At 37.7% G+C, this 26,282-nt stretch overlaps 1 protein-coding gene across 13 annotated transcripts in view; it reads right to left on the bottom strand.

The window, feature by feature from the left end:
* The window catches only part of PARD3 (par-3 family cell polarity regulator), a 445,322-nt gene that overhangs the window by 151,348 nt on the left and 267,692 nt on the right, over positions 1-26,282 (bottom strand). For 11 of the 13 annotated variants that reach the window (XM_071428678.1, XM_071428674.1, XM_071428686.1 and 8 more), the window contains 6 exons: positions 24,915-25,103; positions 24,268-24,438; positions 14,045-14,195; positions 7,283-7,472; positions 2,308-2,459; positions 1,232-1,276 (listed from right to left, as the gene is read on the bottom strand). In XM_071428678.1, the coding sequence (XP_071284779.1) occupies positions 1,232-1,276; positions 2,308-2,459; positions 7,283-7,472; positions 14,045-14,195; positions 24,268-24,438; positions 24,915-25,103 (898 nt within the window). The remainder of the gene's footprint in view (positions 1-1,231; positions 1,277-2,307; positions 2,460-7,282; positions 7,473-14,044; positions 14,196-24,267; positions 24,439-24,914; positions 25,104-26,282) is intronic. The other 2 variants (XM_071428675.1, XM_071428680.1) reach the window with 1 other exon arrangement.

Here is a 26,282-nt window from a genome sequence, read left to right as displayed (position 1 = left end):
TCACACGCCAGTCAACTATACAGATTAATAAGAAAATGAAAAATAATTTACAAAAATTTTGAGCTTGGTCTTTAACTTGCTTTTATGTGAATAATGCTCAGAGGTGAAGGCAGTTCCTAAGCATCAATTATTACCACAACTATTAACACAATTCATACATTCACACTCTGATGGCTTTAATCCTCCAAAACATTCATACATTTTGATTTTGTTTACCCATTCTTTTTTTGCAAAGCTGCAAGTCTGTGGCCATATTCTGCAACGTTTTAAAAGCTAGAAGACTTATCTGTTCAAATAAAAATGATAATTTTATCACTTGATTACTTATAGCTTTTCAGTATTCCTACTCATGTTATACAGTCCAGTTAAACAGAGATGCAGTGGTGAATTAGTAAATGTAAATTCTGTATTGAATGCACTACTCGTCAAATCATGATAAAATAAATAATATTTTCAGGTTAAAAAGGTGAATTGTTCCTAATTAGAGCTAAGTAATGTTATGGTGTCCTCTGGATCTAGCCTAATTAAAATAGCATTCTGCAGGTCAAAAGCTAACTTATATTAATAAATCATAAACGTTCATAATTGCAGTTGGTGCATTATTTTAATTAATAATAAAAAAATATGCCTTGAAAGCTATTTCTCATTATCATTTGTGAAACATTACAATGAATGGTATGTGGAAAAGATTCTATTTACATATTCTTTTGTTCTGTTACGATGCTTGGGTTTCAGCTCCAAAAGCAAATCAACTTGCACAAATAATCTTCAACTCAATGCACAACATGTATCTGATGACCACTTAAGGCAAAGGCAGCAGTTTTCTAATTAAAATAATTATTTTCAAGCACTGTGTTAGCACTGTAATAGCCAAACACTCGACTCTTCTAAATCATCTCTCTGTGCACTGCAGTTTGCAGCTAGGAGGAGATTTTCCAAGATTTTTTTTTTTTTTGAAAGGACAAAAAACCCCAAACAACTCTGAATATTGATGAGTTTAAAGTGCAGAAACAGGTGTCTGCCTAAATGACCCGACTGAATATACTACCCCTGATACTTATCCTATAGAAAAATTTTCTTTTTCCGTACGACTTGATTATTCACAATAGAAAGCAGCCATGCAAGTACTGGAATATTCATGTTTTCATGCAATTTGACTGGCAGTTCTGTAATTGTGGTAAGCTGCTTTGACCAAGGTTTCTATAGCAACAGCCTTACTGTCAATTCTTACCTGTTTTCTGGTCATCCATTGTACTGAGCTTAGTCTCGTCAGCTACTGTTAAAAGGTAAATGCATAACGGTTAGCCCAGTTAGTGTCCATGCCCCACATGCACTCAACATTCCTCCTGCACATTTTCTTTTCAAGTTAGGGGACCTTAGAAATGTCCTACTTCATGCAAATAAACTGCAAGAGTAAGCAAACATTCTGGGGAGAGGTGGGAGCAAACCAGTAACCCTCATGCAGTGTCAGTCGCTCACATCACGGGCAGGTACAATATGTTATTGACACGTTAGCACGCGGCACTCGTCAAGACAAGTCAACACCTCCAACCTGACTGCAGCCTGAGGATGTTTGTGAATTAGGGATTGTAGGCAAGACAACTATTGTAAAGGAGGGAACTGCATTGTATTTTATTATTCTGAGGAGGGAATTCTGTGTGTTTAAGCCATCGAAACTCACTGTTTGAGGTTACTAGAGTCTGCACTTCAGAATCTAAATGCAATGGCAGAAAAATTGATGGGCTTGTTAGCAATTACTTATTCTCAGTTGGTTTATCAGTTGAAAGGATCACTGTGACTGCCTGTCTTAGCCACTGCTACTTTATAGGGCTTCTGATATAAATATTAAAACTTGGGTCTCAAACAGATGTCAGACTAGTCCCATTTTCTAATTCTGAATTCATCTATAAAATGAGAGACTATGAAAGACCTTTAAGGCTAACTGCATTATAATCATGGACTGAGAATAAACCTGGCTACCCAGAACCACAGCATGTACAGTTTTACACAATCATTCTGTATGGATTGGTAAATGCATTTTTCACCTCCATTTTAACAAATACTGTTTACTGTGTTTAGGCATAACCATATATCCAGAGGGCTATGATATTTGAATGTATGGACATTTACAAATAACAAACAACACCCAGGCCACTTGGCCATTCAAGTTAGTACTTTTGCTACCCACAAGTAGACATTATGTGCAGTACTACTGCACATACACAATCTGTTTGGAATTATAAAATCTATATACTTACAACATGAAAATCAGGTTCAAATAAAAAAAATTGAAAAAACATCACTCACTACCTAGATCCATGCTTTTGGATTTTCGTGTTTTAACAAACTCCAACTGACTGGCATCTGAAAATTGCTTTGTACGCTTTTCTGACATGCTCTGGCGTCCAAAACCCTCTCGCTGGAAGGCAAGTACTGGATCAACATCTGGACTAAGAGTGCTGTAGGAAGGGAAAAAAATCATGCGAACATTTATCAAGATCACGCAACCTTTCACTCTTCAGAGAAAATCATTTATTTAGCATGTGACTTCTAGCAACGATTAATCACAGTTTTAAATACACCACTGCAAGTACTCAGTTACACACACAATGGATTTGTTTTACTGCATTAAGCAATTCTAGTTTAAAAGTACCAAGGATTTCACTTACATTTTTAACAAAAGATATACACATCTGGTGCACTATACATAGTCAATCAGAACACAAAGTCCAACACAGGAATAATTTGCAGGAGAATAAAACAGTTCTTTTTTCTCCCTGAGAAACAAATTTATTCTATTGATAGAAATTTATCTGGTCTGTCTTTATCAGAAAATATTTTTAGTAAAGTATAAATAGAAACTGTCCTGCCTGAAGCCCACAGAGCTTGAAACTTCTTAATTTAAAAACTTTACAATAAAATTTCTTTCCATATGTGGTATTTCTTGTAGATTTTTCATAGCTTCTCCTGCTTTTAGCCTGGCTGTGACAAACAACCATATATTTACTCATTGCTTCCCCACAGAGCAAGTCCTTGCCACAGTGGATCCACCCCCTAATCAGAAATGGGGGGAACTGTATTTGGTTTTTGTTTCTTCTGCAGGTTTCTAAACTGACCTCAGCTCAGGCAGCCAGGTTTTCAGTGAGCTGCCTCAGAAACATGCTGAAGATAGATTTATTAATGGTGCTCAAACATTGGCAGAATCATGAGTGCAAGAATGCAGGCAAAATTTGGTGTGCAAGCTAAAAACATTTAAACATTTTTTCAAAAGGCAAGATTGTGTACTGCTAATAAACAACATGAAAGGAAATTCACAAAAAGATCTTCTGGCTCTTAGGAAAGGGCATAGTATATAGATCTCTACTTCAGCTGGCTCAAAAAGAAATCAAAAGCATAAAATACTGAAAAAAAATCATTATTTTGGACCATTGTTATCTATCCTATATATAAATGATCCCTCAAAGTCCCCTCTTTGAATATTGTACTTCAAGATTAAAAAAGTTAATATTTTGTCACTGAGATCTCTAAATAGATCTCCACATGCCACTCAAGATATTGTGTTTAGTACCATCTTACTGTTTAGTACCATGTTTCTAAAGAATTCTTTTTACTGTAAGGGCTAAGTATAATACACATCTCTCTCCTAGTGAGAAACAGGCAAATAGTGAATTTCTGCAAAAAAAAAACTTACACTTTTAAATTCTGTAACATACACTTGTTTATGTATGCCATGTACTCTAATTTACAGAAGTATCTTTAATCAAGAAACACCTGGGTATTGGGCAAAACAAAGAAAAAGAGGTAAGGAAAAGTGTCCAAAGGCATAAAGTACTATAAAGGATGAAAATCACCACCCTCATTACCAGACAGCCAAAAAAAAATTCAGTCTAGTAATGGCAGATTTACAAATAATAAGATATGTGCTTGTGACAGGAATATAATACTTCAATGTGAGCAGGATCAGAGCTTATGTGAATAAAGCCAATGTCAAGTGCCTTTTGACTTTAATGTTTCTGGCTCAGGCTCATAATGTTTTACATTTAATTACTGCAACTATTTCAGAGATGTCTGCACAATTTCGCAATGTTCTCAAGCATATGCTTAAAAGCTCTGATGAATCAGAGCCATACTCAAAAATAACTATTTAGTCCTAACACTGACTCCCACAAAATAGGGAAAAAATTATCTCCACATGATAAAAAGATAAAACAGACAAGGCCAATATACACTTCCAGCATTTATAGCAGTGCAATATGTAGCTGAGTAAGAACCACCTAAATCTGAAAACATCCTCCAAAGTGACTCCAACTGAACTTACAGGGTTTCAACACCTTTCATAATCAGGTCATAATTGACTTTACCAAGGCCACACAGAAGTTTCTGGCTCCCTGCTAGTCAGCCCTGTCTCTGAAGGCCAGAAAAATGTAGTTTTACTAAGTGAGAATTTTTTTTCCAGCAACATCTGTTAGCACAGGCTCACGTTTGTTAAAATTACTAGTTTCATCTTGCTGAACAAAATGTATCCTGTGACACTTTCTTCAGAAAAGGTGAACTTATAAAATTATTTGTTTTGGCTCTATGCTTCTTTTCTCATACAAGCTTGCTTTGATCCTCCTACATAAAACTTCTACTAGAGTAAAATATCATTTCCATGTAAACACAGCACACACTTATATACTGAACTTGAAGTCCTAAGAACAGACTAAAACTCCAGTTCAAATATAACTTGAAAAGGACACCACAGGTCCCAGAGAGAGCAGTAGGGTCTGGACATGGCATCAGCAACTGGGAATTTGGGAGGTTGGAATCCAGCATTGCCACTGACACTACTTTTAGAGACTTTCTGCTTCCCTGATCTGGCCTCGTCACACCTCCCTTCCACACATACTTATTAAGGGAATTATTATTACATGTTTCACAGTATCCTGCACCCTAAAGGTGCTACTTAGCAGCTTTATTTGAGCCTTACATAGAGGTCTGAATTTTCAGGTCCTGTTTTATTTCTATTATTAATGACCCATGAGTGTTTCAGTAATTAAGGAAGGAGTGGATCACAGGAATCTGAATGCATGTACATTGTCTAAAAGTGTTCAAAAGTCCCCAAGAAGAGCAACAACTGCAAAACCAATGAGCGAAGAGGAGGAATTAATGCCCCTAAAAATGTCTCATTTTAATATTTTTCAACTACATCAATAAAAGACAGAGGTGAATTTAGTGCAAGTCATTAAGCAATGCCAAATGCAATTTACTATATTCTAGAATACTTAACAAATAAGATTTCTGGAATGACAGCTGATCCTTAAAAGAATGTAACCGTCTTCTGACCCTCAATGTTATTAAAATTCCATTTATTAATCCTGTCTTATTGGCCCTTTGTTTTCATAACATTTTCATCAAGGATTAGGGAGATATTGTGAGGCTGAAAAAGCTTATATTTTCTTCTGTGATTCAGAACAGCTGCCATTCTTGTTTGGATAACCCTTCATCCATATTCCTAGTTTTACCCTTTGTGCCTTCCAGCAAAATCATACAATGCACCTTCGTTTTACAAGTCTTCCTTCATCCATTAGCAACAGGAAATTATAGCAACAATCTAATTCTATTGCCATTTACGTTTTTTTTTTTTACAAATAGAATACATTAGGTACTAAAGCATGACGCTGCTTTAAGTGCCTTAACTCTTTTAAGTGCCATTGTATCTGAAGACCCTTACAGTTTCTCAAACATACACTTAAAACTTTTTTGAGTGTGATCAATACCTAATCCCTGTTTTCTTTACTGTTACTTCATTTACAAAGAAGTGTATAAATAGCAAGAAACACTACAGAAGTCAATGTAAAAGCATCTGCAGTTTTGTTCAAATGTTTTATTTCATAGGATTTTGCTCACATTCAGCTAAAAATACTCCCTCAGAAATAAGCTATTACATGCAGGCTTGAGGACTGTTCTATTTAAATGTCTCAGATTCTCAGCTTTTACAAAAGACAAATGGACTTTTCAGGGACCCAGATTACAGGTATGACTTGTCCATAACAATAACTGCAACTTCAAAAAAAAGTAAATGAGTATGAAAAAATTAAATTTCCATACTATCATTAAAACAGAACTTAAAATACAGAACTCAATTCCTGCATATAAGATGAAATAAACTAGTTTAAAGCAGAGAAGAAGCTGACAGGTGCATATCAGCCAGCAGGTGCTATTGCTGTTCTATTAAGATATTGCTGACACATTCATAACAGGCTCAAGAGACAAGAAAAATAAGAAAATTCTAGTACTTCACACCATTTGTGGTAATTATCCAGCTTCAAGAAGTATCAGCGTACAGAGGTGGGCTTTTATTTCGCTATTACTATAGATAATTACTGGACTTGTAAATTAAATCTTAGATCTGTATTAATTGTACTAACTAAGCAATAAACAGTATTTCTTTGCCAGGAACTTAAGCAAGTCAATAATGGAGCTCAATGCATTTCTCATTAAGGCTCTTATTTTAAAAATGTGTTAAAGTAATTGGAGAGTCAACCTAAGACTCACAGAAGTTATTTTTACTATGGATTAAACATATAAAATTACTTTCCATACCTTTAAATGTGGAACTGTCAATTTCTGTATATTTAAATCTAGAGCTATTACAGTACATTGTCTTTGCAAATCATCTAACAATATGAATAGTACTTCTTCACAAATAATGAAGAAATCTTAACCAGCTCTTTTTGCATGAGCATTAACACAGAGGCAAAACAAAGAGCTTTGACCTCTAAGTAGATTTGAAAGGTTAGTACATTATTAGGAAAAGCAAGGAAGTATACAAAAGTATTGAGATGCTCCTAGATATACAATATCCAATATAAAAATAAAATATCTAATATAAAAATAAAACCTTTGTTTTATAAACTTTGAAATATTCACAGTGATGTTTATAAATTACAATTTCCAATCAGTCTTTCATAAACTCAAGTATTTAAATTTTGCTAATTTTTTTACAAAAGCTAGGTCAGGTAGCAATTAAATTAAAGTTAGATCATCATCATCAAAATAACACAGCTATGGACTGTCTAAGTAACATTTCCACAAATATGCTTTCACACAGCACAAAACTGAAACCAGATGTGTTTGTATAGACTTCCTCCCTGAAACAAGGGAAATTACCAGTTTGAAAATAGTAAAATCCAAATGTGACAGAAAAAAAAATTAAAATTAGCAGTAGTCAAAATGTAACTAAAGGAAAAGATGCAACTACAGCTCTCTCTTTTTTCCTTCCACTAAACCATGCTCTTACCAGTCTGTTGACTCATTAATTGCAGCTTTAGCCCATCCACCAGTATCAACAGTGCCAAACCCGACATCATCATGGGAACTGGATGATGACTGGTCAGAGAGATGAGGAGGAAGGACTGACAGCCTGTCATCTTCAATAATGACAGTGTCATCCTGGGGCATGTTCACTGTTGGAGACAGCTGATATTTACCTGGACAAAAGGGAGAAAAAAACCCAAAACTAAATTACAGCAGCGTGCAGAGAGTGCCTTGAAAAATATTTCATCACAGATGATAAAAGGTTATGTCAAACTGCAGTGCCACTGATAAGAGTGACACAATGCAGATAATAAAATTAACTATGTCTCACTTTGTACCCATCTTTCTGTGCAGAGGTCTGAAAATTGATACACACCAGTTGTTTCTGTGGCTACTGCAAGACCACAAGGTCTTCAAGCTCAACAAAAGGGTTGAGGTTTGGAAGAGACCTCTCTTCTAATCCAATCCTTTCCATTCAAGCAGAGACACCTACAGTCCTGTAGCCAGGACCCCAAACAAATTGCTTCTGAGTATGGCATATTCTTCTGCACCACTTCCCTGAGCACTCTGTGCCAGTGCATGGCCACCCCCACACTGAAAAAGTGTTTCCTGATGTTCAGAAGAACCTCCCGTGTTCCTGGCTGTGCCTATAGCCTCAAGGCCTGGCTGGGAGCTGTCCAAAACCACCTCTCCCAAAAAAAGCATCTCCTCCTGTATCACCTTGTAAGGTAGAAATAAAGAATGTGTTCCACAAGGACTAACAGAGGCCATCACTTTTCCTGATCAGTCTGGCCCTCATGAAATGAGAATTTATTCAAGTGGTGCTGGGAAGTGGACACATGCAAAATTTGGAGAAAAAAAATTAACAAATTCTATTATCAACAAATTCTAGAAGAACCATCACATACATGATAGGGACTACATCAAGACTCAGCATGAGTCTGTTCAGTGGCAGACTTCATCAGGTAAATTTGTGAGAGTACAAGTTAAAAGATGGTATGATCTTACTAAAACAATTTGGGAAACTGTCACATCTCATGAGAAGAAACACACTAGCTTAATCCACCATTAATCTGACAACAAACTGAAAATTATACTAAAACTATGATGCACCAGTGTAATGTATCATAAAACTTCTATTTCCATATTTTAAACTGCTTCTATAGACACATCAATTATTTCCACACTTTACTCTCACTGTAGATATGGAAAAAGTGTGAATAATTAGGGGAAAATAAAGTTTTCCTCTTTTCTGTAAAGGTTTCAGTTACTATCACTACCTTTGCATGCAATTGTTAATAAACAAGCAAACAAACAAACAAAACCCTATGTGTAAAGCAGTAGTTAAAATCCTCATTGCACTAGATAATACATATAGTAATCTTTCTAAAGAGGGGAAAACTGGCTTCAAAGGGATCATTAAAGAAAGCTGAAAAAATGGCTGGAAGAAAAAGGTACTGCATGGTGAACACCTCATCACTGTCAAACTAAAATGAATGTATGCAGTTTGCATAACAGCTGATTCTGCCCAGCAATAGCTCCTTTGATGGACAGGTTAATGTTTAGCCTGGTAATGTACTTCTTTCCAAACATAATGCCTACAAGACTGTTAACTCTGTAGTTAATAATGTCTCCAAAGAATTGATTGTGAAAAGGTATAACCTTATGGTACTCGGCAGATTGAACTTCCCATCTGAGAGGCTACAGTAATTCAGTAACACTTTTAACTACCCTTCTTTATATCTGACAAGGGTGAAGACTGACATTTTAATAGTTGCTTTAGAATTAAGGAGAAAACCCATCTGACATGCCTATGCTTTTCATTGCAGATGAAGCTAAAAACAGGTGAAAGGCTTCACCTCCAGCAGATGGTTGGACAAACCTCAGCACCGGACTCAATACATGCTTTGTAGAGAACTCAGCTGAAGTGGATAGAAAATACCCCTGGAGAATTAATTCCACAAGTGTTGTGAGAAACCTTACAAGGAAACATCAAAGAAACTTCAAACCCAGTAATCTTCAGTATATTTGACTGATCTACAAATCTAAGGCATTGCTCAACCTGTCTACAAACCTCTTCAAGAAAATAATTTTCCCTCGGGCTGGAAAAGTGCTATTTAGACTCTGTGAAATTTAGATTCTGACTACACTTCAAGTCCAGTTTTGCATATATAAATTCAGCTTCAGTGAGGTAATCTGTAATAACATAGAGTATGTTGGACACTGTACTAAGCAAGGTAAAACATTCTCCCTTTTAAATGTTTCTCATCTCAGAACAATGATGCTCGAATTTCTTGGACAAGTTACCAATCTAAAGGAGCACAGCCTGTGGACTACATGAAACTGTTGGGTAAGAAGGGTTCCCATCTGTCTGTGCAGAAAAAGAAGGCTCAGAGCTCCAGTACCAAATGGCTGGTCTCCTGGTCTATGAGGATTTTCATCCTACAAAGGAAAAATATGCCAAGCAGCATATTTCAAAAAAATATTATACACCTTCAAAACTATTATACACCAGAAAATAATTTGTACCTGAATTAAACCACCAACATAGAGCCCCCTAAAAAAACGCTGATCACACAGAGTACATAGTATGAATAATAGGTTTATTCATGAAGAACTAAACTGCTCCAGGTCCTTTCAAATCTTGAAATTCCCTGAAGTTCAGTTAATATGTTTGCTGGGATAACTTGGCTCCCACACTGACACTGCATTGTCATGGAACTGTTTCTGGCTTGATCCTTTGTGCTTTTGCTATTGCTTTCTCTTTAAAGGGTGGTCTACAAAATCTGTTGAACGCTCTCACCGTATGTTCCAAATCCAGCATTACCTTATGAATGACTCATGAGCATGTTGATACTGTGGGACTCAGACCAATAGTACAATGAATGCCTGGAGAATGACTAACAACAAAGATTTCTCTGCTGTATACAGGTCTTGGATTTCAAGAAAGCGCTCAGATCTGTCAACTATTGTAGAAGAGTATCACATTTTGATGAGATTCCTGGCCAAGGAGCTACATTCTGATTGTAAAGGGCTATTTTCATTTCACACACACTCTACATCTCTAGCTAAATTTTTGTCAGTAGTGCTTCCTCCTGATTCTACCCTTAAGACAACAATTATTTATGTAGAGAACAGAGTATTTCCTGTTGTGTAGGAACCATCAAACTTCACAAAGTTCTGGGGGATCCTTCAGGATGAAAAGCAGATTCAGTGCAAGTGATTGTTATTCTGTGTACCCCCTGAAAAATATCTTCTGTTTAGTCACCGTTAGCAACAAAACCTGCCACGTTCATAAAAAAAAATCAGCAACTAGAAGAAGGAGATGAAAGAGGACTTTGTACTAAGTTGTTTGTTGAATAAGAATAATTTATATGGACAGCAGCTATGTATTTGTGTACTGTAAAACTCAGGAGCATAATGCATGATATACAAGAATGGCATGTCAGAAGAAGACTCGAATTTTTAATTATAGAGCCAAGCAAACTAGTATAACACAGTCGGTTTACTGAATAACATGCACCCTGGAAATAATAAAATAAATAAATATAAGGGTTTCTTACAACCATCTAATTCTTAAAAGACCCAATTTATATAAATAAAATATCCCATCTCATCTGAATCAAAAGTATTCCCTGAATACAGAAAGTTGTATCTCTTCTCCATCAGAAATTTTCAGTGAAATATTATCAAATGAAAAAGCATAAAAAATCCATAATAGCAATAACCACCTAGAAAAGTAGATCAACATGAGAATCATCAGAAACATGAAAAGATTCACGTAGCCTTATTGCAGTAAGCAAACATTATTTTACATAATTTAAATCACATCTTAAAATTGCTATTTTATTCCCACTCTCACAGCAAGGCTTTGACAGCCAGTTCTTGCTTGTCAGTTATGAAGGAGTAAGGAAATTGTCTTAAATACTTTTCCTGAAATTACATTAATGGTATTTAAAAGAACAAAAACACTCTTGAAACCTTTGTTCCAACTTTAAGCAATGACGAAAACAAGCAGGCATTTTCCAGACTTTAAAATTATTACTTTTGAATACTTTAAATTAGGAAGGAAGAAAACTAAAACCCATCCAAGAGCAAAAGCAGCAGGAAGACCTACTCCTTCCATGAAAACAAACTGTCATCTCCTCACTAAGAAGTACTGAGTACTAAAAGTTTACTTAGCTAAATCCATTGAGGGGTAATTCAAAAGACATCAGATGATTCAGAGAGCTCATCAGAGGGGTTCTTGATATGGGGAGAGCACTCAAGGGAAGCAGCACTACATAAAGCACTCCTTTGGGCTTGTTTTCATGGGCAGGACTGGTGTGGGAAGATATAGGACTCCAAAGTTCTTCAGACAGGTTGTTCTCAGGACTAATCCTCACTTTTAGGCCAATTTTCAAGAGAGGAAGAATCATGTAACACCACATAAACATTCTCAGGAAAATAAAAAAAGCCCTTCTTTTTTTCTCATTACCAACCCTAAAAAGATAGGGATTCCACTGCATAAAAAGTGACTGAGTCTTTAAAATGTTAGCTATTCTGAAACAAGCAACTGTACTTATCTCTCCCAACAGGCAATACCTCTCTGTTGCATGGCACTGAGAGAAAACTTGCATGTGAAAAATTATGAACACTGAAGTTTTAATTTAGTAGAACTGGTTTAATTCAGTATTAGAAAACTGACCATTCCCCAAAAACTGGGTTTAAACATCACAGGTCTGTGCTTCTGCTGTGATTGCAGAAGGGAACAGTCCAGTCCCAAAAAGACCAGTTTTAGTTACACGCCGCTAGATCACATTTACTATGAGGCTCAGGCACAATCTGATTTTCCACTAATGTGCTTCCACTAAAGATTCAGTGAATTAAAGTCACAACCAACCAATTTTTTACATAGTTCCTGGTCCCTGAAAACAATTCAGAAAAAAACAATCAAAGGAAATCAAAACATTTACTTCAGTTTATAAGAAACTTAGAAAATGAAGGATAGATTTTATTTTTCTATGTATACAATGCAAAAGTATCTAAGGGTATTAGATGCTAACAGCTTTGGAAATACTTTTTTGTTTTTTGTGGTTAAACATGAATTACTGGCTACTGCTAAAGGGATGATATCAGACTGATGAACAACTAGTTCAATTTGGCAAGGCAAGTCTTGTGCTCCTCTGATGTTGAAGCAAACTGCATTGCTGACACAAGTGCACCCAGACTTTCTCAGGGCTCCCTCTCCCAACAAAACGGACACTGTGTTTAAGTGATAATTTGTTAACACTTTCATGAGCTCTGTGTGTAAATCCTCTGCAGCACTGATGGAAAAAGCAGAAGGCAAAGCTTTGCAAATGTTTTATCTAAAGCCTTGACACAACAAGAACTAGCTCTTTCTACGGAAGAATAGTGCTGAAGACTTCAAATTATTTTATCACTCCTTAAATTTGTTGACAAACAAATACAATTTTTTCTAAATTTTTCTCTTTAAGAGCATATGACTTTGGGTGACATGGTTTCACACAGCCTTGATTTTCATGTGCACATTTTTTCTTCCAAGCTGCACAATATGAAATGCAATAGAACAGAATATGGTATGTTTCTAATTACTATTGCCCAAATGAACAAAAAAGGGCAGAAGACTTACTGGAAGAAATACCCTAAATAGCAAACTTGTGGATTTTCAGAGAGTTTAACAGCGGTCCTATTTTGCTACCATAAAGAAAATACAAAATACAAAAATTATTTTTAAAAGAAGACATGGGTGGAAACAAAAACCAAACCCAACCCAAAAAAAAAAAAAAAAAATATAGGGTGAAAAATATACACAGACTGTTGATTGAAAAAGCCTATGTGGTAGACTAATTTTCTAAGGCTGAAAACTAATCTAAAGTAATTGAAAACTAAGTTATGCCTCTCTTCATATGAAGTTTATAGTAGCATCCTCTAACATATTCTGTGTACCTAATGTGCTAAAATATAGTCCTAGATTTAATAGCCACGTTTTCACAACTCAAGCGAGCAATCGTCACGTCTTCTGTCAGGTGTTATTTTCATCAAGCTGCTTTTTGTGTTTAAACTTGAAAATCCTTTCAAATTAATCCCATCCTAGTCAGTAAATCTAACCACTCCTGTGGCAAGGCAAGTCTTTATTACCTAGCTCTGTACATCAGAAGTTGAATTGCTGCAAAGCAAGCACTAATAACCTCATTATCCACTGGGACCATGCAGATGGCAAGGCATAGAACCTACACAAGGGATGCTTATAATTACTTATGAGGTTTTAAAATTGGTGTCCTACAAAGCAAACATTCAAATAAATTAATAAGTCCCCTAAAAGGCATAAATGGATGCAAGTTTGCCTTATTTATTTTTGTATTTTAGTAGGACTGAAACAGAGGTGAAAGAATATTGAAAAAAAATTATGAATTCCCATGAGTCACTGATTTTGATGCAACATGGAGCCTAGACTGACCAATAATTTATTATCCCAAACCAGACACTGAAAGACCATGTTAAATGCTACTATTATTCATTCTATGACCTGTCACAGGATGCAAAATTCACTTTAGAATCCCACTTTACCTTCTTCTTCACATTAACCATCCAGAAGGCTTGCATAGAAGAATTTTAAGGCACGTTTTAAGTTGGTCAGTGCAACCTCCATGTTCCCAATTCCCACATAACACATTAACCACCCTTCAGTGAATCACAGAGAGAAATAAAACATGCCCTGCATAGCAGAGCTGCTCTGACTCACCCATTATCCTGCCCAGTGCCATGTTCTTTGTGGGTGACTCGCTGAGACCCTCGATCCCGCCGTAGAGGGAGTGGGAAATCCTCCGCTCCCGGTCATCCAGCAGCGTCTCTATGGGCAGCTCTGGCCCAGAGGGGCTCCCAGGTGATTCCAACTGCAAAGAGAGGGGAAAATTAGTGCCTGGGGTCCCCTTAACAACATGGGGGAACTGTAACAAATTGCCTAAGGCCTGGACCTGTCTGAGCACCAAATGAGCTAGAACTTCTCATCCTGGACAGAGATAATTTGCAATGACAGCTCTGCCTAATGACCAACTTTCTAACCCCTTTACACTGCACCCCCCATGGTGCCCTGTCAAATTTCAAATCCTTCAGCAGAAAATTGGTGAAAAAACCCCATTCCATTTTGGTGTCTCTTTGTTGGATAATTTCTTAAACAGACAGTTGGGCTGTTTCCAATACCATCAGCAGACAGCTGGGCCATCTTCTGCACACTGACAGCTGAACACAACAAGCCCCTTGTCAGGAGCATGGAACAGGAACTCTCAAACAGAATTGGGCTGCTGCTGCCACAGTGGTGCAACTTACTTTCAAACGAAATCATCACACTCTGAAGTTTTGTAGTTAGGAACAAAAGAAAAAACACAAAAGTTGTCAGACTTCACTGTAATTTTATTTTCAAATTGAGTTCTTTGCTCTGTCTTTCCTGACTGCAGAGTAAAGAGGTCTTACATGCCTCATTCAGCCTGCAAGCTCCTCTAATCTTTTGCTGCAGCATGCAGGCAGAGACACAAAAGCAGAACTGGCAAGACCTGGGGTGCCCTCCACCCCAGCCCTCAAAGCCCTGGAACTGACAGGTCCCTGCCCATCACAACTGAGGCCAGACTCTCCAGGGCATCACAAGAGAGATGAACTATGTGGTGGAAGTGATGGACACAGGCTGTTTGGCCACATGCACAGGAAAGAGAAAGGCTGCATATACAGCCTCCTGCCCACCCCAGCTGCTCTCCTTCAGAAGATTGCCTGAGTGTCTTCCCAGCCCAGCCTTTGCTTGCAGAAGTGGTCATCCCTTGCTTTCCTACAGTGGCCTCTCAGATTTTTCCAGAGGACAGGAAAAAGTCGAGTTCTCCTTGGTGAGTCCCAGTCAATCAGATTTCAGGGGAACACAGCACCCAAGAGAGGCAAATAAAATAATTTGGTATCATCTACCTGGATTTAGCAACCCCATCAGCCACAGCTCTGCTGTCAGCACAGCTCCCAGGAATGAGAAGAGTCAGTACCTGTGCATTCACAGGTCACTGTGGATGCCCAGGGTAGCAGGGCCCAGTTGCTCCCTGCAGAGATAAGAGATTCCCCACACCATGGCTCAATCCTCATGCCATCCAGCCTTCCTGCTGCCCCTAAAGCTCTTGGTTCCCCTGGGCTCCAGCACCCTGCTGTCCTCTCAGTAATGCTACCAAGGCACTTTGACAAGACCATAAACCAATTCATCTGAACAGCTGAATTCAGCTCTATCAAAAAGTAAACAACTATTAAAAAATAGATGTATTTTGTAGAAAAGTAGTATGAACTCAGATATCAAAGCGTTAGCTCTTCTTACCAACGCCCCTCCTCATATTGAAGCAAATAGTTAAATCTTAAAAGCAGTGTCCTTACACAAATCCCACAGCATTTATTTTATACATACCCAAATACAGTGGGGACCAGATACTCAAAGATATTGAGCATGCTGCAAACTATTTAAAGCCACTGGAAATGCTTATTCCAAGTACTGACTGATCTCCAAACAAGCACAAGAGGAATAGTTCATAGTTTCAGGAATTAAAAGAACAAGCAACATGTTGGTTGTTTTTTCTTTTCAAAACAGCTGCCCATTATCAATCACTCCACCCGCACTCCCCAGACGACTAAGAAATGTATGCTATGAAAAAGTTTTAAAAAATCTGCTTCAAGGGCTACAAAGCCCTGGGCTTTCTCCCCAGCAGAGGCTTTGAAGTGAGCCCGATGGGCGGATGGCTCCTGACACGCGGGGGCTGGCACGACGCCCGGGGCGCGGGGGCGGAGGGCTGCAAAACGCCACGCTACGGTCAAGGAGACCGCGATCGGGAGGTCTCAGACTCTCTAAAAATTATTATTACTGTTCAAAGCCATCATCTGTTTAATATAAATGAGATATTTAATGAAGTTCCAAACTGTAGACTTATCTCTCCCAGTTTGATAAGCACCGGGGAGATTTACTGCATCGGAGGGTCAACACAATTACAATTGTAGGCACGTCAAGCTGCAGGAGAATAATAAACTTGCAGTGCAAGTGAATTAGACTCAATAAGGTTTAAATTGTGAAATGAGGATTTGTTTTATTAGTTTTTTTAAATTGCAGATTACAACTGACAGCTTTACTGAAAAGTAAATTAAACAATATTTGTAGACTCTGTTATAAAGAATCTAAGGCACATTTGAAAAAAATGTTAACTTCTAAACACTTTACAAAAAAAAGAGCATAACAATATTAGACTGCTTGAGAGCTTAAACTTGCATGATAAAGGTACTAAATTATGAACTACCCTTTATTTCACTGCCTTTAAATAAGGTGTGAAAATATCAAAGTGCTTTGGGATTTATTCTCCCAGTGCTATATTGATGACTTTATGTAACAAGTGTCCAGCTTTTAGTGAGCAATATCACACAGTCCTTCGTGTGACAAGCCATCAACTTTCAGATTCATTTGTAGAAAGATCTCAAGGGATTTTCAGAAAGACACTGACAAGAAGATAGTTCAGAAGCAAAGAAATATATAGAAATTCATTCCTTGTAATACAGTAAAGTCCAGAATAAATAAAAGAAATAGCAGGAGTGTTGCATTTATATGGCCATGTTTTGTAAAGTGAATCATATATTTTATCATTTCCATGAGTAAAACTTTATCAATTTTTAAATTAGCATCTTAAAAGATGAGTTTAAACAAGGGCATTGACAGCCAGCTACACAAACATTCTACAGAAGAGAGAATGTCTTTTATAAAACACCAAAAATTAGACAATCGGCTGTCACAAAATCCCCAAAATGCCTTTTCCTTACATGGTTAACAGAAAGTCTGTGCAAGAAAAGAAACATAGAATTTGCAAACTGTTGTTGTGGGCAAGACAAACAGTCCAACAGTCCAAAGCAAGACTGCAGTTCAAATAGACTTGTTCTTCGTGATATGTTTCTAATAAAGAGCTGGAATTACACATTCTAGCTTCTTCTCTTAGCCACTCTCAGTGCTATCTGGTATAATTTGATTTGATGGACTGATAAAGAGTGGGCAACATAAACAAAGCTGTACAAATTCCTAGCTTCATTAAAGGCCTGGCAAGAAAAGAATCCATGTGGCAACTGGCCCCCTGTCAACAGCTGCTGGAGCACCCCTTGGTGTGCCAGTTCAGAGTCACAGACCAACTGAGGGTGGATGAAACCACTGGAGATTATCTAATCCAACCTCCTGCCCAAAGCAAGGTCTGCAAGAGCAGGTTGCACAGTGCCCTGCCCAGCTGGGTTTTGAATATCTCCAAGATCAGAGACTCCTCAGCCTCTCAGGGCAAGTTGCGCCAGTGTTGACCTCCAAGAAGGATTTTTTTTTTCTTATGTGTAAAGAAATTTCTTGTATTTGTGTCTGTTGCTTCTTGTCCCGGCACTGGGCAGCCCTGAGAAGAGTCTGGATCAGTATTCTTTATTCTTTATTACTTTCATCAGGTATTTATAGACACTGACTGGTAAAGATCCCCTGATTTTTCTTCTCTCTAGACTGAAAAGAGAGAGTTCCCTCTCGGGATCCTAGCACTGACCTGCACTAAATGATCATATTTGTAAAAATGCAATAAAACCTCCCATGCTACAGATTGCCTGTAGCTCCTTTTCTATCCATTCTCTTAAATTTAAAAAGCCAGTATAATTTTTTTTTTTAAATTAAAAAAAGGCTCTACCCTGACCCTTTATATTCAGATAAAAAACAGCTGTTTGCTCAAGTACTGTCTGTACCAGCTAGCCCAGCTGCTGCTTAACTAGATGATAAAAGGACAAATAATGCAGTCCCTTTTACTTAAACACCACCATCCATCCTATTTGAAGTTATGTACATAAATATGAAAAAGGCTTTTGCATAAGAAGAGTGCCAAAATATTCAAAGCATAAACAAACTTTTTTTTTAATGAAACAAGAATCAGACTCCATTTTTCCTTAAGAAAATAAATTGTCCAAATATAGGAATGCAAGTGTTATGGGTGTTAAAGAAGTCGGTACACAAATTTACTATATACGACACTGCATGCAGAATGCTGAAGCTCTTCCTGTCACACAGAATTATTCTCCAGGCTTTCTTTTTCCTTCTTATCTGTGTATACTGTGGTTAAGATGTTCAAAATACTAGAGCTTCATTTTCCAACATAGATACTTTTAAAATACTATTAACCTATATCAAAGCATCAATATCAAAGGCATTAAAGAAACTAAGTTTTCATAGGACTGGACTAAATTTTCATTTTCTGGGTTGAAAACTGGCTAAAGAATTGGACACAAAGATTGATCTTCAGGATGGAGAAGAGTTGTAGATTCCCCTAGGAATCAGAGCTGGGAATAGCTTAAATTGATAAAGAGCTTTATCAATGAGTTGGAGATGGGAATGAACAGGGAAATCACTGTGTTTGGAGGAGATGCTAAAGACTTTTTGACAGTTAAATTCCAAAAGGTCATCACAAGACTAATCTAGTGAGAAAGAAAAAACAAACCTGTCACCTACATTTCAATGTAGCTAACTCGGCAATGCATGCAGGGGAAAATGATGCTGAATATTTTATACTTGTACACACACTGGAAAAGAAAAGATGTTTGCTTGTTTCTCTTATAATGAAACTACTCATTTGCAAACTCTCAGTGATCTATCAGTCAATTTATTTCATGAATGATGAGGTCCTTATACGAACTGGAATCAGGACTCTGCTTCCCAGTTTGCTCATTTTCAAAGGGAGAAAAAAATGAACAGACATGCATGAAGAAATCTGGGGATCTGCAAATCATTTGCAAAGCTTCATTTCAGGCAGGTTTGGCAAAATATTCATTCTGTCAAAAAAAAAAAAAAAAGGGGGGGGGGGAGAGGTCTAAACAAGAAAACCCCTTGAAATTTCTCATTTTGAGGAAAATGGTGATGCTCTCTCACTTAATGGCAGACAAGTGCTGCCTGCCTGTGACATGAACAGAGTGCAGACAAGCAATCTGTGTCTCTAAGCTGTCCAGGTTGCAGGACTGAAAAGCACAGGATTCCAAAAGTAACAATTACCTTTATTTTCTTGAATCAGCACATGGAGCACACACCAGCTGCAGGGATGTGCCCGGCAGTTGTGCCCGAGTGCTGAGCACGTTCTGGCGATGCAGCCGCCAGCTGTTTGCCCATAAAGGCTAATCACAACAGCATCACTAATTAACAGAACACAGCACAAGGAACTCCACTGTTTCGCCTTAAATCTGAGCAATTTAAAAAATTTCAAACCTGAGCTAAAGATCTAAAAAGCTGATGGCTGCCTCTTCTGAAAAATGACGTGTTAAAAACTGGCCATATATGAATATCAAGTCAATATTATTGTTATTCTCTCCATTTTTCCCCACTGTTTTCACAGCTTTGGAAATGTGTCTTAAAGAATCTCTCCATGCTTATATAGGAAATTTGATGAGTTCACAAGCAAGGCTGGAAGCTGAAAACACAGAACGTAACAGAATGTTTAACTTTTTTTAAATGGGGAGCAAGGGAACCCTAGATATAGCCAAATCCCAAATTAAATATTTTTGTTACACTAATATAACAGTGTCCATCAAATATTCAGTGTGTGTTTTTATCTGGAGTGGCTGAGTTATTAAACACAGTTTTGCAAGGTTTGTAGTAGTGCAGCTTGCAGAATTCCACATTGCTGTACTCTGTATAGACATAATGCAAACAGGAAAAAAACTAGGATGCACAGCTTTGCCTTAGAGCTCATTCATAACTAACACTCCGTGCTTATATCAATATTTACTACAAGACAATTCACTTGAAAACCTGGATGGATTACACACTATCTTCTGGTGAGTCAATGAAAATTCTTCCTACAGGCAAATCTTCAGCAAAACCACAGCAGCACAAAATCTCTTTTAACCTTCTGGGAAGTTTGTGGTCTCTTTTGACTACAGTTATAGAAGGGCTGATGATATAAATTATCTCTTCCCTGCCTGTCTGAAGTCAAGATAATACTCTTATGGTATTTATGTACATTTACATTGTTGCTACAATTGCTCTGAAGGCTCAGTTTACAACATGAAAACTTGTGAAGCTGTTTGAGAATAATGATGGCATGGGAAAGGAGTATCCGAGGTCACTTCAAGTTTTGAAACAGTTTCATGTTCAAGAAGCCAAAGAAAACTCTCTGACAAAGACAGTGCCTCTGCAGCAGATCAGAAGCAACTGTTCTGCCTCTCTCAACCCAGGACAACAGAGGTTCTGTCACTCACTTCTAGACAGCAAACAAAACACAAAAAGTACACCAAAATCCTAGTATAAATTGAAACATGCAGAAACAACAATCTGCAGAATCATGCCGCAAAATTAATTCTCCCTCCTCAGCAATTCTGAGGGGAGATTATGAAAATTAACATTAAAACCAAAAGAACAGTTTCATACCACTAACTGCCTTAAAAATCCAATTCAAACTCAGTTTTACAAAAGAAAGAAGCAGACTGTGTAGTCTGTCTCAAAGGAAGTCAGATTGACTTCGCAAATGCAAAACAATTCCTGGACTTGATGGCAGGGGAAAAAAAGACTTGGGGTTTTTTTTGTTCTTTTTGCTGTTATTTTGTTGAGGTTTTTTTTTTATCATCCAGAGAGCAACTGCTTTTATCATCCAGATGTTTAGCACAATTATTTCTGCATTGGCATTATCACCCCTTGCACAGATTTCCCTTTTGAGACACCTGTGGATGCTCCATGGTGTGGCAGAGAATCAGCCAAGACCTGACTTCACAGGACACTGGAACAGAGCAGAGTGAACACTGTTCTTGGTGACACACAAAATGGAATAACACCAAACCAGTTCCACTTAACTGTAGTTCAGACTAACAAGAAACAAAGCTATGTTTTTGTCTACAAAGTGGACACATACGACGCTGAATCAACAAAGGAAAGAAATCAGTTGAACAGGATATTTTTATCTGCTGGTTTCTTATGGTGACTCCTTTGAAAAACAAAAAGAGGGAGAAGAGCATAGAAAACACTGGGAAATGCTTTCTCAAAAGCTGAACATTTATTTAATTAAACCAGTAAACCCCTCCTTTCTGAGGAGCTGGGGGCATTTAGCCTGGAGAAAAGAGAAGGCTAAGGAGAGACATCTTTGCTCTCTACTGCCTAAAAGGAGGCTTTAGACAGGTGGGGGTTGGTGCTTTCTCCCAGGTAAAAAGTGATAGGACAAGAGGAAAGAGTCACCAGTTGTGCCAGGGAAAAAGTGATAGGACAAGAGGAAAGAGTCACCAGTTGTGCCAGGGAAAAAGTGATAGGACAAGAGGAAAGAGTCACCAGTTGTGCCAGGGAAGATTTAGACTGGATATTAAGTAAAATATTTCATGAAAAGCAGAGTCAAGCTTTAGAACAAGATGCCCAGGGAAGTGGCTGCATTCTGCAGGTCTTTAAAACATCTGTAGGTAGATGCGGCACTTGGCAATATGGTTTAGGGGTGGCCTTGGTAGTGCTGGGTTAATGGTTGGAGTCAATAGTCTTTGATCTAAATGATTCTGTGCTTCTATGGTGAGAAAAGGTGGGAGCTATTAAGATAAGGGTGTGCCCTTTTTATGCTTTTGCTTCTAATCTGCAAGCTCCTGAATTTGCCACCCGTCAAATGTCATTTCTTTTTGTGTTCTAATACTAAAAATCTTTCCTGGTGGTTACTGGAACGTTCCAAAGGGAAAATTTATACCAGCATGTCTAAGCAATCTGTGTTGCTAAATTAAGCTTAATATAGCCAAGACAAGGCCAGCTACTGAGGTGATGCTGTCTCCAGCCAGTTTTCAGGCCCCACAGCCAGCACTGAGGGACTGAGCTGACTAAAAACTGTACTCATATATGGCATTCCTGCAACATTCAGAAATAACATTATCACAGCTTATCTGTGTCACATCAGTTTAATAATATCTAATGCTTAAATTGGTCACATTCTTGAAAGAGCATATAGAGTTTAATTGCAAAAGACCAAGAAAAAAACTTCTCTTTGCTTTTCATTTCATTGAAGTCTGGGCATTGCAAGACTTCCAGAAAAGTGACTTCTTGCATACTGCTAGCTCAGCAGGTAAACAGCTTTATATCCATGCAAGTCATCCTTTCATCATATTAAAATATGCAAACAGTATTGACATGGTATTTCCTTTGGATAAGTGTGATAAAAGCAATAATTCCTAGCAAAAATTACTTACAAAAATTACTTTGTAGAGATGATTACTACAGCAATAGTGACATATCAATGCTTTCCTAATCATTATAGCTGATCTTGCCAGCTTCTTAAAGAGTTGGGAAAATGCACAAAAAACTGTAAAGGAGGCCCAGAAAGACAGGGCCTATCCTGCCCTTGTGTAGGTACATTTCAGTGTATCTAAATCTGTTTCCACAATCAGTTCTTTTATCTTGAAGCACATATATTGCAGTCAGCTGTGCTGCTTTTGGCACCTGATTTCTGCAAAATAAATCATACTAAATGTCAAGCAGATATAGGGGACCAAGCTACTCTTGAACGAGTAAAAATTGTGCTGGATTCAAGGAGAAATGTCTTTGTTTCATCACTGCTGGATTACCTCCTTTGTGTTTACAAACACTATCTGGATTAATTCAATCAAGAAGACTTTCAGTAGGAGAAAAGGGATCATCTTCTACATCCTTTTAGGAAAAAAATCCTAAACACAGAAATAGTGTAAAAATTTCACCCTTTTTATGTAATAATACGTAGTAGCATCTACAAACTGGAAATTGGGTAAAAATAAGGAGCAGTCTCCAAAGGACACTCTGAATTAGGCCTAGATAAGGACATCACCACATCCAAAAAGGTCAGAATCCCTTCAACACTAAGCAAGACACATTTTCAGCAAGACCTATTTGCAGCAATCCAAGCTGGCTTTCTAGCAGTGTGCATATATAAACATGCATATGTACAAGTAAAACTTTGTATAAGCAGTTAGTCAAGAGAAGCTTAACACTTTTAAAAAGACTGGTGACTTTTTCAGAAATGATTTTATAATAAACTATGGACTGATTTTTTCTGAAGGTTAGATTTATGCATTAAAAAGTAAAGCATTCTTTTTTCCCCTAGGCAGGAGCAGTGATACTAAACCAATTTGTGCACATGATTTTTGAAGCATGATGACCAAGAAATAACATTCCTGGTAAGACCTTACTATTTTAGCAAGAATGAAAGAAATGACTTTTAGATTTCTAAAAAAGAGATGCTTTTCTGACATGCCATTCAGCTGTATCCTATTTAACTCAGTCCTTTCTTTAATTTGTTCTGAGTCTAATTCAGTTCTCCCCCAACATCAGTCCTTCTCATTATATGTCCATACATTCCTAGTATATAGCATTATTTACATTAAATAGAAGATAAACTATTAGAAATCATGAATATATTTCAAAACATCAACACATTATTATTGCACTAGAGAAGACAAAGTTGCAAATCATCAAAAGAATCACCACTTCACCCTGAATTCAGTAGTTCAGCCTCACCCACAATTAAGGCCAAGACAAAGTTTTGTAGAATCTATACATGAAACTTTTGTTTAGATAAAATATAATAATGAAACATAAGAGCTCTACTCTTATTTAAAAAAAACTGGAAGTGACAAAGAAACAAGTCCGTTAACACAAAGTCTATAAATGAAAGATCTAATAGACCTCCATAAAAAACTCCACTGAACAAAAATCACGTAAACAGTGAGATCCAATTACAAAATCAATATAGTTTTATTCAGTGTTTCCTGTTTTTCATTGACAAAAATTCTCGAAAGAAAAACTTTATTGATCAGTAATAACGTTAGCATGTCTAACACTGAAATTCAGATAATTCTGTAGTTCTTTCTTTCTTTAGCTTCTCAGATATTATTTTTCAACTCCCAGAGGAAACATGACATCTCCTGTAAACACAAATACCTCAGAAGTGAAAATTGCCAATCCCAATATCAAAAGCTTATTACCTCATTGCATTTACTTATTCGCCTCGCCACAATGAGCTGAATCATTCCTCGTTTGTTCCCTTCAGTGGACATGGACCTTCTTAAGGTTTCCATAGCATCTTGATTTGTTTTGCCCAATAATGATTCTCCATTAACTGCTATTAGTTGATCATTCACTCGAAGCCTGCCATCCTGGAAAAGTAAAAAGTATAGATAGTTACATGAAAAACACACAAAGGAAGCTTTGTCTACCGGAGAGAATAAAAAAAGAAAACAAACCACAAATCAAAAGAAAAACATTCAACCAACTATACTTAGTCCTAAGGGTTTATGGGGAAATGAACACTGCAATAATAGCTTCCATTGCAGCCACTATAGGAAATGTCTATTCCAATTACAGATTTGCACTGAAAGGTATTATCATAATCTGTTTGCTCAAACAGCATACTAATGGAACTGTACCAGAGATGGCTCGCTCCTTCCCGAATCTGTTAGGGCTGTTTAAATCCTGGGACGTGCAAACATGTGAGTAGAAATCTGAATGTTACCTCTGATGGTATAATTGGTGAACACTAGAGATCTCACTCCTCTTTGATCTATGGATATTTTCAAAATAACTTATTATGGAAAACCTAGGAAGACCAAAGGATACAGATATTCCCTCTTACCTTGGATGCTGCTCCACCGTTAATGATGGACTTGACGAAGATTCCTAAATCAGCGTGGTTTTCTTTTGACCGGTTACCTTTGACACTCACGCCAAGCCCAGCTGACCCAGAGTCATTCAGTGGAACTTCAAAAGTGAGGAATTCCCTGGTGCCATCAGGTGTGAGGACAAGCTCCTCTTCTTCTGCTTTCTGTTGGGGAGATTAGCATGGGATTATAGAACAGAATTTCTCTGGGAATTCTCTTCCCCCTACAGCTATTAGCATTCAAAACTCTCTGCTTTTTACTACAATGCCACAATATTTTCCACAGTAATTATGTGAAGAAATCTGCAGAAATAGTGTATTTTCAATCACCTCCAGCTGACGCCTGGGTTCAGAAATATCTTAAATATGTGTCTAAGTGCTTCTCTCTCTAGTAAAGTAATTGCATTACATGTCATTACTGAATCTGCCATCAATACTAACTCACATGTAAGCTGCTCTTTCATTAGCCAAAAGAGAGCTTTATCAGAAATATTTTCCTACTTGCAAACCTACAGAATTTTTAAAGGACCATCATCATCTATGGAGCTTTGCAGTCTTAGGGAGAAAGTAAGTGCAAGAAAATTAAATTCAAAACTTACTTGTTCCCCTCGTTTTATTTTAAATTATCTATGTTAGGAAAAACACAGATAATTTTAAATAAAACGAGCTGAGATCTGCAAAAGCCCATCTCTCTGGTGTTGCCAGGCTAAATCCAGCTCTGAGTGCCAGTTTTCCTGCTTTTCCCAGCTCTGCCCTTCACCTCTGTCCTCTTACCCACCTCTCTGGATCTTTGCTGTCCTCAACACCCAGTTTTAGCCTGGCTGGGAAAATCCCAGGTTTTAAGCACCCTGAATTACAGTCACAGGCCTGCCACAGCTGCCAGCAAGGAGCTGCTCAGTGACACCTTTCCATGCATCCAAAAGCCACACAAGCACAGGTGACTGGCCTCACCCTTCACCTCCTGCCAAATGCAGGGCGGCAACAGGCTGGGACCAGAGACCTGGCAGTGTCCCCAGAGAGCAGTGACACTCATGGGGGGCAGCAGCATGAGCACAACACCCAGGAATGAAAGTGGCCATGCCCTGAGGAGCAGTGCTCATGTCCAAGAGACTTCTGACAAAGGGAGGAATGGGAGGGACAGGCTGTTCACCAGCCCTATCTCTTACAGTAGATGCTGTTCACTTAATTCTGATCCTCTTTCAAATCTAACAAAGTGGTTATAACCACTTTTGGTGATAACTTTATCAATGAACAAAAAAAGTCACACCCTTAAAGGCATGATTCTCTGCTTGTGAACCCGACTGTGCCGGAGCTTTTTTCACCCGCATGAAGGAGAAAGAGAAC

Source organism: Agelaius tricolor, unplaced genomic scaffold, assembly GCF_023055355.1.
Source record: "Agelaius tricolor isolate 1412-34295 unplaced genomic scaffold, bAgeTri1.0.p SCAF_6, whole genome shotgun sequence".
Classification (NCBI taxonomy): Eukaryota; Metazoa; Chordata; class Aves; order Passeriformes; family Icteridae; genus Agelaius; species Agelaius tricolor.
This window is presented reverse-complemented; position numbering and strand designations above follow the sequence as displayed.